Genomic DNA, 15210 nt, shown 5'->3' with positions numbered 1-15210 from the left:
GTGTACGAGCTCACAAACAGGAAAATTCCTTCTGGAGCCGTGACAGTTGTAGCTCCCACTAACCCAAATCCTTATTGTTTCCACTGACCCTGCTTACATCCTCTTACTCTTACAGCCCCTTCAGGTTGTCAGCTAGGGCAAGTCCCAAAGGGGGGAAAAAAAAGGAAAAATCAGTAAGCACACATTACATTGGTCTCTGCAGCTCCAGTGCATATTGACCCCCATGGTTGCACTACTTATACGGTGACTGAGAAAACACGAGACAGGGAGTGTAAAGAGGGCATAAAGAAAGATCAACAAGACAAAAATATGGGGAATGGCGGTATACCCATGACTGTGGCACCTGGACTAATCATAGCCACTCATTATAAGATGCTGGCTGAATGGTGAGGTTGTCACATGTATCACTGTACTAGTGAAGTATAAAAATGGTGTGACTGGGGGACGAGGTAAGGAGAGGGGAGAGCAAGAGGAAGGGAGGAGGAAGAGCCAGAGTTATAAATACAATATGCTGTGTGGGACGGAACAAGACCCCATGCAGAAAGATAAGAAGAAGAAAAGGGGGAAGAACGGGGTGGCAGGAGCTCAGTCAGCTCCAACCACATAACCCTGTTGCACCTGGATGACACCTCACACCAGCAGTCAGCTGCTTAGCTGTTTACTTACACACAGTCAGTTGGCTATTTATTTTAGGCAATAGGAAATTTACAAACTTCCTAATATCAAGTTCTATTTTTTTTTTTTTTTAATATATATACATATATAGACAAACACACACACACACACACACACACACACACACACATTTTGTCTCACTTGTAGAATCCAATGAATAATGGTAAATGCACTCTACGACAGTATAAAGCTATAAAGTATAATACTAAAACTGCTGCTATGGATGCTAGAAACCAAAGGGTGTCCATTATATTAGGACAAATTGGAGTTGCTAATTTTAATTTTTGAATCATGGGCAATTTTGTCATCAAACATGTTTGAGTAGAATTGATGGTGGTTTGCTACTGCTAAATCATTTGACTTCTTAAAGCAATTTTATGTATCACACTTTTCTGTCATCAATAGAGCTTTTGGCGACTGTGAGAGAAGATGGGCAGACAAGTATGATTTTGTGTTATTGATGCTATTCTCTGAAATGCTTTAAAAAATATAATGACTGATGATGATTTATTTTAAAGAACTTTAATTGTCTATGTATGTATAATTCTTTCCATTATTATGAGATTAAAGCCCCCAAAAAAGCACCAGAAACCAAAATGAAAGTCATGACATTTTTTTCATTAGTGCTATGCTCCTGTACTGGCTGGTCTTCCTATTCACTGGGCAATTCAATGACCAAAAGGGAAACTTTTGTGTCAGTGGACAAGCTTGCCAAAGAAAAACAGTATTTCCAATATGGGGGAAGAGTTTGAAAGCAGAGTTCAGTCACATAAGAACTCTTGTGAAAAATTGTAGGGATTTAGTCAATGTGTAAGACCAAGGGAGCTACAATGGGGATCCCTTAATACATAACCTTTCTGCTAAAACACACGGTATCACAGAGAACATGCAGAGCTTGAAATTCACTGCAGGTTTTTTTTTTAAATCAGTCAATAAGACAGTAACACGATAGGTGCAAGACCCAACAAGCTGAAATCTAAAGCGATTTAACTTCTTGATTTCTCTCCATGAATTACTCACACCTTCTGCCACCATACACTGCAAGTTTTTACAGAGTATTTGGATTCAAATTCAGTCACCCATTTACATACAGTAGGGTTTGATTTCTATCCGATAAACACTCTGTACTGCATTCCACAGGCTGCCTCTCAATTCTTTTCTTGCTTTTTATATCGTCTTGCACACTGCTTGTCCATGCCAACTTTATTCCATCAGCCACTGTCACCCCATCACCTCCAAGCAGTCCTTACTAAATTGAGGGGGCTCCCCCCAGATATCTCTAAAGCTGCTTTGCGACATGCTGACTGGCTCCTGGAAAAACAGATTCATCATATTTAAACTGGTGCTGCTGCACTCAAGTCAAATCTCTTTTGGAGGTGTTGAGCTTTCTCTCCTGTCTTGGTCATGGTGAGAATGAAAAATGATGCCAGACCATAAAAATACTTTGGTATGAGTGCAGTGTGGCTGAGTGCTGTAATGTAGAATACTGCATAGGACAGAGCAGGATCTGACTGAGACCTTTTGCCAGGCTTTCAGTAGGTAGGGCTCCAGGGCAGGGTAAGGCTGCTGAACATAAGCCGAGATCAGTCTAGTCCTAGGAAGACACTAGCAGAGCTCCAATGGGAGGGGTAGGCTTTCTGCAGCTCTTAACAGACATACAGTATCATCAATCACAAAAACATGCCTTTCTGCTCACTGCCACAGATGCCAGCTGATACAATCCTTGGGGTAGGTACGTCACCGAGAAACCAGTAAATACTGCACTAATTTGTTACTGTAAGTCACTTGAGCCCTCTGTCTCTTTCTTCGTTCAAACAATCTGTGTAATTATGCACAAAAGCTTTTATTTCCCTAAACCTCAAAAGTTTCCCTTCCCTCCTATCCATGCCATGCCAATACAGAAAACCCCATCAGTACTCTTAAAACAAAATTAGGCCTAGATCTCACACAGATTAAAATAACAGATTTTTCCAACTGTACACACTGTGATAATGTTGCAATTGTTGTTGTAGCTTCAAGCCATCTGGCCTAAATTAGGCTGGTGAATGTTCCTACTGTCTTTTTAAGCCTTTGTCAGCTTGTCTTTCCACCTGACTCTTTCTAACACTTCTTGTGGGAGATTTAGACTGAAGTAGCCATGGATCACATATCCTGCAAACTTGAACAGTAGGAGCCATGTATGAGTCAGTAACCTGAAGGAAAGCCTGTAAAGGAAAGCTGGACTGCATGCAAACTCAAAAACAAAAACATGAACCCTCTCCTCTGTGGGTTGCCTTGATTGGAAAGAATAGGGGGTGATGCTAAAAAGGAGAAAAAGAAAAAAGAAAAGAAGGGCAGAGACGAGACCAGAAAATTATATATTGGTTGGAAACAGAGGGTGTAACACTGCTTTGACAGCCACATGGGCAATGTATGGATGGGTGGAAGGGAAATGGTAGGGGGATGAGAGAAAAGGCAGTAGAGAGGATAAAACTTATAAATGGAGGCCCACTGTAAAATGGAGCGCCAGAAAAAAACAGTTTCCATGTGAAGAAGGTGCAGAGAAGAGAGACTGAGTCACGGAATTTAAAAGTAGAACTAGGAGATGCTGGAATGAGTTGCATGAAAACCTGAAAGGAAAGAATAGCAGGAGGTGCACAGTGAGGATGAAGAAGCAGGAACTCCCCCCAGAATGATGAGCCAAGGGCAGCTAAAAAAGTGAGTCTTGAGAAGATGGTTATTTACCTGGTCGTACTCCAGGGCCCCAGGGTAAAGGGGCCAGCCCAGAAAAAGTTCAGCAATCACACAGCCTAGGGACCACATATCTATGGCTTCACAAAACGGCAATCCCAAAATAATCTCTGGAGCCCTGTGGAACAGACAAAACACACAACTGTTAAGACTAGAGTAACACAACAATAACCTTTAATATGAAAGTACTGAAATGTGATGTTTCATGTAACAGTTGTCAAATTAATGTTTTTGTGCTATCTTTAAATTCTATATTTATAAAAGTTAAGACAGAAATTACAAACAAAAATATTCAAACACCAATTTAACACTGAAAATGTTGTTGAAAACAGATTAGAATATAAACTGTTTTCTTATATAATGTAAAATATTAATCTTTAGCAACAAACAGTTCTACTTTTCAGAGAAAAAAAAACAACAGCTTTGTGAAGTATAAACTCAAATTGTTTACATTTAACAGCAAAAGTTATACCTACATATGTTATCAATAGCTGGACACACAATAGATGCACCAACAAAAATTTTAACCATTTTTCAATTTCACTACTCGTGAAAGTTTGTTTTTGGCTTTGTACGCTGATGTCTTGAGTAAATAAATATCCATTATTAGCAATGTCATCGAATTCCTGATGATGGCCATTCAGATGGGATTGTGTGATATAAGTGTAACAGTGCAAAGTAACTGGTAAACCAATGTTGTGCATATACTGCCAAGTTGCCAAGCGTCAGCAGGCTGAGCCATTGGGTTAGCAGGTCAGCCAGGCTGGGATCAGAGCTTTGACAGGCTGTTGTATCTGCTCTAGGCTGACAGGGAATAAGAAGCACAGTCACTACTTCTTCGCCTACATGCGAGTTCAGTGTTACTTCGAGTAACTCTATAATAGCACTGTAATACCATGTCAAAGGGATGGCTAGTGGTGACGCAGGCCTGTCAGCTGGAATATAGGTAAGACATGTCTGTCTGACATGACTGTCAAGAACTCTGTGTTTAGGACACACCACAAAGCCTATAAACGGTGACAGTGCACAGACATCATGAAGTAGCCACAGCTCTTTTGTCTGATACAAATCTGTCTTTGCAGGAGTGGCGTCTAAGCTCATCAAAATCAATGAGACGTAGTATTACTGATTGCACACAGACTAACCGTCCATACCTGAAGGGACAAGTCAGAAAGTTGCTTATGGAGAAAAATGTCTCAAGAGTGATAATCAGATCATGGAGAAAAGCAATAATGCTGTGAACTGGCTAAAATAATGAGGGATGTGTGTCAAGACCTAGTAAAAGTTTCCTTACATCTCTTATTTCATGCAACAACAGGGGTAGGGGTTAATTAAACATTATTGATTATGGTCTGTATAATTCTATAAATATAAATATACTTAGATCATGCTGAGATCATTATTTCAATTGTAATTATATCCTTATTGCCTACATAGATGACAGCATGTCTCAGAATAACTCAGCCCTAAAATTACAATAAAGAGAAACTTATATGATGGAGATACTTTTCACATCTGTTTAGCATATACAAAAGATCTACCCCAAACAAAATATTAGGGTTGCTGTTTCACAAAGCTGGACATACTAACTAAGGCAACCCTGCTCTTTCATTCTGAATGTGTGTATGGGGATCTGTCAGATAACTACTCCATTAAGTCTTTGGACCCATATGGGACTGAATGGTGAGGGGCACAAGTTACATATGGATAGCAACAGCAAGCATAAGACCTGCTAAAATAAGTTATAGACAATTTTATCACATGGTCAAAACAAATGCACGCAACAGCTGAGGAAGTAGGCAACACAGCAGCAGAGAACCAACCAGGCAGTTATGCTAACCATTTCAGCCTCACAGGCATGCCCTATTTATAAGGAACAGGTTTTCTCTTGGGGAATGAGGAGAGAGAGTGAAGCCGCATATCAACATATCCTTGCATTGCATCAGGACCCAAGTCTGATATAGGGATATACTGTAACACAGATAAGTACAACTTGAGCAGCACTACAAGGCATCATCTGGTTGGTCAAGTAATTAGAGGCTACCCTGTAACCAAAAACTGACACTCTTACCCCCAACAGCTCCTATTCATAAATGAATGACACCCTACTAGCTCAGTCCATTTAAGATGCACTGAATTAGAGCTTTTATACAGGCCTATGACAAAACAATTCAGTATTATGGCCTTATATAAGGCTTCTTCCAGGATTTTTATCCATTTCATCCCCTACAGCACATGAAACATCCTTAAGATTGCCCGGGGCTGTCTCCAAATTCTGCAGCCTACAGGAACCATCAACCAAAATAATGATGCCAATAAAAAACAGATGGCTTAGGCAGTCACAGAAATCTAAACCTGAAACAGTTCTATTATCAGGAAAATTACCTAGACAGAGATAAAGAAAAGGAAGGGACAAGTCAACTTATATGTCGCCCTTCCTCATTTGTTTATAACTATGTCAGATTCCACCAAAGATTATGCAAAGTGCTTCTAGATCCACAGAAGACAGTTATGTTGTGTTTTTTTTTTTTATATGCTTTTGTCCTTACCTTTCCCTGCTGAATACATAATAGCAGTGCAACGTGTAAAATCACGGAGTGAAATAAAGAGAGCCAAACAGAAAACAGCAGGTCTCTCTCCTTTGGTTTGGAGTGGATGAGTGGATGTTACCATGGTTGTCCTAATCAACACAACTCAAGCCTCACCGCCCTTCTGTGAAACCAAATCTTTTTTCCATCCTGAGGATATGACGGACAAGCTGAGGGGCCAAACAAATGCTAGAGGACTGACACATACAAGAGCTCAAGAGGAAACGGACAGGTACAACAAAATCATGAGCAAGGTGATGGACTAGTATCCTGCCTTTTGCCCAGTGCATGGATAGACTTCTTGCTCTGTGTAACAAGGGAATGAATGGGTGTGCCTGGTACAGGCACAAACTCACAGACAAATGACAGCAAAAAGCACCTGGTCAGTACCTGTAAATAAGCAGCTTTTAGATAGATTGTGGAATAAAGTAATGGTGGTCAAGCTTAAAACACAGACAAAACTGCAATTATCATATGCAATGACCTGATGCATCATACCTGCACCTAAACAGGTAGGGATTCATCCGAAACCAACTTCAACTTCAAAACCACACAAAACATGCAGGTACATTATATACAGATGTGCAATACCCCAGTTTGTAGCTAAAGTAATGGAAAGCGGGTATATAACTTGCATGACTGATCAAAAATAAATTTAAAAAAACCTAAAGGAATCAATAATATATTGCCTTTTGGACAAGATGGACTAATTTATGAACATGATGGATGTTTGCTTGTGCATGTTAAAAATTAGGTTTCTTATGGACTATTTAAGAGGTAACAACAACAACCACAACAACCACAACAACAACAACAACAAATAGGCATGCATCAATGCAACATCAATACTTTACCATCCATTAAATGCAATCAGTCTGCTTCTAATGCTTTAATGTGCTGCAATTATATCTTTGTATGAGAGGTGAACATATTTTTCCTCAGTCACAAGACAAAAGGGTGCGCATCAGGTCTGTTGATTGATACTACTTTGCTGCGCAAAGGTTGGAAATAAATGAATATGAGTGAGACATGAGTTGTCTATAGTACAACTGTGTTCAAAGGTGTCTATAGAGTCTCATGTCTTATCGGTGAAAAACACCTTAAGAGGAAGCAGAGGGGAAAAAAGACACATCTTCAAAGAGCTTTCTGTGCCTGCTTGCAGCATTGTCATATGTTTTTTTCAAAACATTCCCCAGCTCACAGCTCATGTCTAGAGTTTCAACCTCTCTCTCACTGTATACCATATAATTTCAGAGCTGCTCACTAAATTGAAAATGGTTAAAAGAGTACGTTTTTTGGTAAGTTTTTTGAACAGCTTTTTCTTTAAAAAATAAATAAATAATACAGTTAGGCTGACACGGTACAATGTGTAACATTTGGTTTTGGTGAGGGCACTACAGAACAATGTCTGACTGAGAATAACAAACTCTGCATTGGCTGCTGGCTTGTCTTTAATGGAACCATCACTAACAAACCCTAATGCACAATGCTGAGCACAGCAGTAACAGCAGGCCCAGCACAGGCACACCACTGTGCCAAGTATATCTTGCTCACACTGCAGGTATGATATGCAGAAACAATCACAAAATAAAACCCAAACACGCAGACGCAATGGTAAGATTTGTTTGCCTTTTTTCTCCTCACAGCCTGAAGCTTCCACTATATTTTACTGCTCCTTTGTGGATAGGCTCTGACCAATGAAAGCACATCTTTCCCTGGTCAACAAGTTTAACAGTTTGTTCCTACGCCTCAAACAGCTGCTTCCCTTCTTCAATCCATCTCTTCTTTTCTTCCCTCTCTGTTTGTTTGTCTTTCATCCACAAAGAGGCTGAGGCACAAGGCAATGTTATGTTATCAGAAACAAAGATGATGCATGGCAAGATTCCAAAAAACACAATGTTTGCTCTAAACTGCTGAACTGTTGAGGTTCAGAATAACTCCTCAGACATTGGAAATAAGTCAGGTCCCCTATCCTGATATCTTAGATTAGGGCATTGATAGACATTCAAACTCTTAACAGGGTGGCTGTTTTCTTTATTTCCAGTATGTGTGTCAAGCTCGGATAAATATACCCCAGACATATCTCCATATTGTACTCTGTACTGCAAAAATACAAATCTGGTATTAATCTTTGTCTCTGACTGTGGGTAAGAAAGCAAACATATTTCCCATAATGTCAGTGTTCCTTTGATATGCAGGTCTGAAAAGTGTTTTTTCCCCCACTTTTATGTTATTTTTTTATCTCACCTGAAAAAAAAAAAAAAATACAGTGCAGACACGTCTGATTTGCAAGAAAGTTCATGGCAGAGCAGAGATATGATATCTGTCTTATTCTTCTTATTCATAGCCATTATCCCACACTCCAGAAAGAGTCCTCTGATCCTCCCTGCTCTGTCCTCACAGGGAGGAACAAAGTGTAAAGTGGCATCCAACCAGTTCACACCAGGAGCAGCAAATAAGGGTGGCTACACAGTGGGAGGGTGGTCAATGACACTGCAAGCTCACACAGGCCTTTCAGTAAGCTTCTCCTGGTAAATAATCTCAGACTATACTGCTGTTGGCCTAAACTCAGCCACACAAACAAACTGACAACATTGTGACTCCATGATGGAAGGATGGAGCCTTATTGCATGTATCTTCTAGGAACTGTAATTCCACAGAGTCTCAGAGAATCTTGCATTATTCAGTGGAACACAAAGGCAGTGTGGCAAAGATAGAAGTAGTAACACTTGCACTCTGATCAGCCCAGAGCTTAGATTAAGGATACAACGCTTTAGAAATGTTTTAAAGATGTAAACCACTCAATGTGCTGACATGGAGTTTAAAAAAAGGATTGTTTCCAGTTCAGGTGGACTGTGTTTCTTCTCTGCCGTTCTGCTGTTTGGATCAAAGTATTCTGCAATCATTTCCAAAAACTGACCTCTGGGCTTAGGATGACAAGAACCCATGCCTGAGGGTAATTAAAATACAGAGGGGGGCAAATTTTGGAAAAATAAACATGATAAAAAAAGATTTGTTTTCTCCTTGACATGCCAGATAAATTATTTAAGGTCCAGCTTTATGCGTGATTTTTTTTACTTTTATTTGATGTACATGATTATTGTTATTTTATGAGAAGAAATGAATTCTACTGAATACTACTTCACACTGCCATTGCAAATGCGCGTTGCTTGGAGGCTCCTATGAATCTGCCGCCACCAGAAGGCCTCTTGGGGCCTAAGTACATACAGTACATTTGTATAAGTAATGAGCAGGGGAAGTATCTGTCTAGCTTACATATGAAGTGTCTCAAGATTTAGGAAAATACACTTTTACTGAATATAATAAAAGTATATTCTCTACAACAACTATTGACCTTTATTGAACAAAAAATATATAAACCACCACCCATACTGTTGTATTGTCAAACAGTGTTAATTTACTTAAACGCAAAGCTTCTTTCATATATGCTTTACTCACAGGTGTGTGAATTGACCAGTATATGAAGCATACATGGCATACGCAAAATAATGGATAATACGAATGTAACTCCACTGTTGGTGCATATAGGGAAAACACTGTACATCTATGCTCACATATGGTAAACTAGCCACAGTTTATTAAACAAGCAGAATCTCTCTGATGTTTACCAGAATACAGCAAATGGGGAAAGCTATCAGCAATATACAGCCCTGACAATGAAATATTTCTAATTTCATTAGACATTTATTATTTCATGGACATTAATTTCTCAAAACAACAACAAGGACTCAGAGACTATCTGCTTCAAATCCAAGATTAGTTTTGCATTCCACTTTCTGCAATTTTCAGTTTCTCTATTATGTTTGAACTGCTTGTTAAGCTACCAACTCACAGAGGAATGTCAGACAGGCTTCATCTATTTTGAAGTAGTCATTTCACAGTACACTATGGTACTGAACTGCATTAATAATGTAGCATTATTCAAAAAATATTTGTACCATAACACACTGCCAAAAGCCCACAGTCAAGCGCTCACCGAGTTAAGTTTGAAAACATTTAATGTAATACAAAAACAAATTTGCAGCTTTGCAGGGGGGTAGCCAACATGCTGTGTCATTTAGAGATTCCTTAACTGCTATGGTAAATGCAGCAGCTTTTTTTTCATACCCGTAACAACACAATTTTGTATGAAAACAATTTGACCACTTGCACAACACCAGCAAAATCATTTGATACTGGAAATATGAAGCATTGCAGAAGGTCCTCATGATGGGCACCTGATACCAATTGGCACAATTGGTATCAGGTGGACTGAAGTGGTCAGCAATGAGCCTTTTGCATGTGAGCACAAGTTTGAGATACTGTTGTTAACCTTCAGGGACTTGCTTCCACTTCATATCCAACATTAAGTTCAAAAACTGTGAAAACTTCTTCTGTGAAAAGAACTTAGGACAAAAATCAATAGACATGCTGATTTGACATAGTATCAAAGTGGACTGAAACCCAAATGCTAACATCTTGTTAATATATTACAAAATGATGCAAAAACAGTATAATGAAAAGCCCTGAAGCAAAATTTAGATGCCTACAAACTAACATATTGCAAACTACTGCAAGCTACTTTGGCCAGATAAATACCTGAAAACACTCATTACCCACTAACCCCGGCAAGTTCATAGAAGGGGAGGCATTTATATGCCCAAAAGTTCCCACACACACACACAAAATGTTTCTAAGACTGCCTGGGGGTTTACTTGCTCCTTCTATAAAAATACCAGACCTACTTTTCAGGAGAAAAGTTAATCCAGTAATGTTAGTTCAAATATTCCATGTGTGGACAGGAGACTGACCAACAGTTTATGGTTTACATAGAGGTATTGGTCCACTTGGACAATCTTCAAAGGTTCTTCAAATTCTGTCTATGATGAATTGTTGTGTAAGAACACAAACAAATAAATGTCACATTGCTATGGCATGTCAACATTTCTAATACAATAAACTGTTAATATGTAGTAATATTAAAAAAAAGGAAAAAGTGAAAACACTCGGTATGAGATCATTTACTACCATGTCTCATTATCATCTGCCACAATCATTTTGGATTGCCTGATTTTGTAATAAGTTTGTAATTACTTTGCTAAATCACAGCATTGGAAAGAATAACTTGAGCTGCTTGTTTTCAATTAAAAAAAAATGAACATGACAATACAGTTTATAAGACAAACATGTTTTTGAGAACTTTTTCCTGGCAGAGAATTCCATTTCTTCCTATGGATGAAACAGTAATCAAAAATAAGATGAGAATGATCTGATAGTTAACGGCATGCACTTACGTGAAAACTGACACTTTGACATTTGCAAAATGATAAATATTAAACCAGAAGCTTAATAAAGGAAACATGGTTTTGTTTTCAAGCTGGATCTGTGATTGAGCTGAGAGAGTTCCAGCTTAGCTGACTGTGCAAACATGGGTGGCAAATTACGAGTGGCCACTGGCCAAATGCTTGTAAACTGTGGAAGCGGGGGGTGTGTCTGTCAAACTTATTGGTTTGAGTGGCTGATAGATTTCAGCTATCCACCAGCCACTGACGGATGCTGGCCAACAAACATTTGGTGCTGCTAACATAACCAAATACGCACAAACACAAATGGACATATGAAAATCAAAACAGCTGACGTTAGAGGTAGTTGACCTTGAACAAGTAAGTGTGAGCTATCTAGTATTTCAAGCTGTTCTTATTTCATTCTGGCTGTCTATGTGCTTCACCATCTATAGAAGTCAAAGCACACTGGACGGTGTCCCAAGAGCTATTTTAAGCAACCCTTCACACTCAGCCTCAGCAACGCTGTTCCCTCATCGTATGCTTTGCATTCTCCTGTCTGTAAGGGGGTACAAACTACAGAGGGGCAACATTTTTACAAAATGTTTTTCTTTTCGTTAGTTTTTTGTATTCAAAACTTTGTCCTGACAAGATAATCACATCCAAAAAAAACCCAAAATATTAATTTCTAACATCACATACCTAAATATTACTGAAGTCCATAATGAGATCTAATGAAACTGCCCTTCGCTTTTAGTCTGACTGAGCCCATGAGTATTACTGCACAATGTAACTGGCAAAACAGGAATAGTCGTCATATTTATTTGTACCGGCATCAACAAATTTTGATTAAAACTGCACAGCCCTAACAAATGAGAGATCACTTGTTTTTGTTTTGTTTTTTTTAACTTAAGAATGATATGTGTTGCCAATCGCTTATGGAACTATCTTCTATCTTCTTTCGTCTATGACGAAAAGTGGAAATACACATTTTCACTGCAACTGTTTCTCTGGTACAAATCAAATTAATACTAATGCGAATGATTTGTATCTAGTCCGGTCTTAATATGATTCTGTACTCTGACTTCAGCAACTGTACTGATGTATTTTGTATTTAAATACAACACCATGTAAGACTTGTGAGAAACTGCTGGTCACCAGAGCCTAAGTTTGACAGAGCTGACAAACACAGTTGAAGCAGCTGCACTGTTCACTTCCTCCGCCACAAAAGTACAACAAAGTACGACAGTTCTATTTCGAGCAACTTCCTGAAACAAAGTGTATCTACAACAAGAGAATATCCACAAAAAAGCTTGATGAATGTGTGGGATGAAAAGAGAATGCAATAATTAAGTTTCATCGAAAAGTATTTTTCCACTGTTCCCATAAAACTATGGCCAAAGTATGGGTCAAAGCGTTGTCTTCTCACTTCAGTTAGTGAAAAAAGCTACAGTAAATGCAAATAGAGAGACAGACATCAAATCATCTATTTACTTCTATTTTCATTGACAGTATTGAAATTCCCTGTGGACTGTACTACCTCACTGGCTCAGTGTGCAGGCAGTGAGAATTATTCAAATGCCATGTAAATGCTTTTCACTGAAACAGATAGCACTGACCTGAATAAATCCTACCCCGTCCACCCGAGCCTCAGAAAGACAAAAAGGCACTAACAATCTGTACCAGAAAATCAATTAAGTGAATCTCACCTTTAGAGTACATCTCTGCTTGGTCAGATATTCCTGCCATACTGTAGCAAATTGTAAGCGACTGGTCAGAAAACATAATCTGCAGTCATTCCTAATAGTGTTTTATATGCACTGACACAGTCTGACGGGAGAGTACTGAAAGTTATATGTTCTCTTTTGTGCTCTTACTGACACATCTGAAGGAAGGGTCAATGAATAGGAGACTGACACCACCACAATGTGAAGCTGATGTGCAGTTGTGTTTGTCTTGTTATTTCTTATATCAAGAAAATCAAACAGAATCTCATGGAATTTAGATAATGACTTTAAGGTCAGACGTTTGCCAAGTGGGAGACTGAGGTAAGAATTTGTGAGAGTGGAGGAGGGGAAATTTACCAGGAAAAACAAGATGGTACATGAACATCAACTGGCCAACTAGCTAAGAACAAAAAATTCCATTGCATCATCTGGCAGAGTAAAAGAGAAACTACATCAATCACTCCAAAGCATCAAGCTGATGCACAGATGACATCCTACCAATTATAGGATGTTATCGCAGAGGAAGACCCATTGGCGAGATCAAGGGCCGCTTGCCTCTTAAAGCAAATGTTGCCTCTTAGCATGGATCTAGGCCACCTGAGTGAATCAGACCATGTTTTTGGTGTAGCCAGTAGCCATATTTCTTCACAGCCGGCATTAAAACTTCACAAGGTAAGCATGATTTTCTTTCCTTGCCAGAAGTCTTTCTGATCTGACTGCCTTTCTGTTGCACTGTAAATTTGTTATTCAGGCCTTGAATTTGTTAAGGCTAAATTTCAAATAGTAGATAATAATTCAGGGCACCCCTTGGGTGTGCCCTTGAACTTTATCTTAAAAATGTCTATTGGTATTTTCTTCTCTATTGCTATTGTTAATTGAATTACTTTGTAGTCAGTTTTTAAATTCCCAATCCTATTGGGCCAACTGTGGAGGCTTACAAACATTTAGCAACACATACTGCTACCCCAAACACATACACGTGTATGATGTAGAGTCCTCTCCATAGTAATGCAAGTAATCGTTTATAAAACCCAAACATCCTAATTCCAGATCATTTGACAGAGCTCATAGCATAATACATCATCATCTATTTGTGTGTGTAAATATATACACGTTGGGTCACGGTTATGCACCTTAAGTGTGAGCAAGGCAAAAGTGAAGTATGATGCATTACAGGACCAGTGTAAATAGGTGCACTGATTAAAAAGTATATCCATTATGTCTGATGGAAAACTGAAATACAGCCGGCAGACGGTGTGTATGACCGTTGTTAGATTTGGTTTAATATGCCGTTTCTCCAAATAAATACTAACTTGATAACAAAGTAAGAGTAAGGAAATAGGTTCTACAACATCCCAAAGTTGTAACAATTATGTGCATATCCACACGTGCTTACTATGCCAAAAAAAGTAACTCTTTAGTAAAAATACTCAAACATACATACATGCATATATACAAAACCTCATAAATTATTGTCATCTGAGGAGAACTTTGATGCAAAATGGCTAACTTCATATCTTATATCTTCTTGTCATCTCAAATTCTTTAGCAAACTAAGGAAAGGTAGAAACCAAAAAGTAAATTGGGTCACTCCTGCCTCTTACACAACAGTTGATACCATTTCAGGCCTGTTTTTCTAATCAAACCACAGCACTCCTAACATAACGCCAGAGGTAATTTATCCTGCAGCATTTCCTAGTGCACATCCAAAACCAGCAGAAACAAGAGCATCCTCCTTCAACATAAACATCAGGTGTTGTATCTATGACCAAGTCATACCCCATAGCCCATAACAGTATAATTATGTGTGGAATGGCCTTCCGTAATTTCTCTCCCAAACTTTCTTGAGTTTATGTAACTGCTCACACTGTGTATTGGTGTCAGTCTGCAAATATTTGCACTATCCATTTTTTTCACTCATAATTTCTGTAAATTCTTTCAATTCCAAAGGCCAAAGCAGCTTCACCCTGAATGCAAATAATAAATGTTCACGAAATCAATAAACATTTATTTTTTCTTATTCTTTTAAAAGTCTCACAGAACACAATTTTCTTTCCCAGACAGCAGGGACATGAACAGTGAGTGTGTACCCTGCTAGTAAACACTGCAGGTTCACATTTTTTTCTGGACCGCAACAGCAGGGCCAGCCCTATAAACTCAAATCTTGCTGACTGAGTGAGTGAGTAAGTGCTGAAGTTACACCATTGG

At 38.8% G+C, this 15210-nt stretch overlaps 1 protein-coding gene across 1 annotated transcript in view; it reads right to left on the bottom strand.

Annotated features, from left to right (window-relative positions):
• hipk3b (homeodomain interacting protein kinase 3b) overlaps positions 1-15210 on the bottom strand; it is a 42725-nt gene that overhangs the window by 15193 nt on the left and 12322 nt on the right. The window contains exon 3 of the mRNA XM_040121292.1: positions 3400-3523. Coding sequence (XP_039977226.1) covers positions 3400-3523 — 124 coding nt within the window. The remainder of the gene's footprint in view (positions 1-3399; positions 3524-15210) is intronic.

This window comes from Xiphias gladius, chromosome 1 (genome assembly GCF_016859285.1).
Source record: "Xiphias gladius isolate SHS-SW01 ecotype Sanya breed wild chromosome 1, ASM1685928v1, whole genome shotgun sequence".
Lineage (NCBI taxonomy): Eukaryota > Metazoa > Chordata > Actinopteri > Istiophoriformes > Xiphiidae > Xiphias > Xiphias gladius.
The sequence above is the reverse complement of the archived record's forward strand: the minus strand, read 5'-3'. Positions and strand labels throughout refer to the sequence as shown.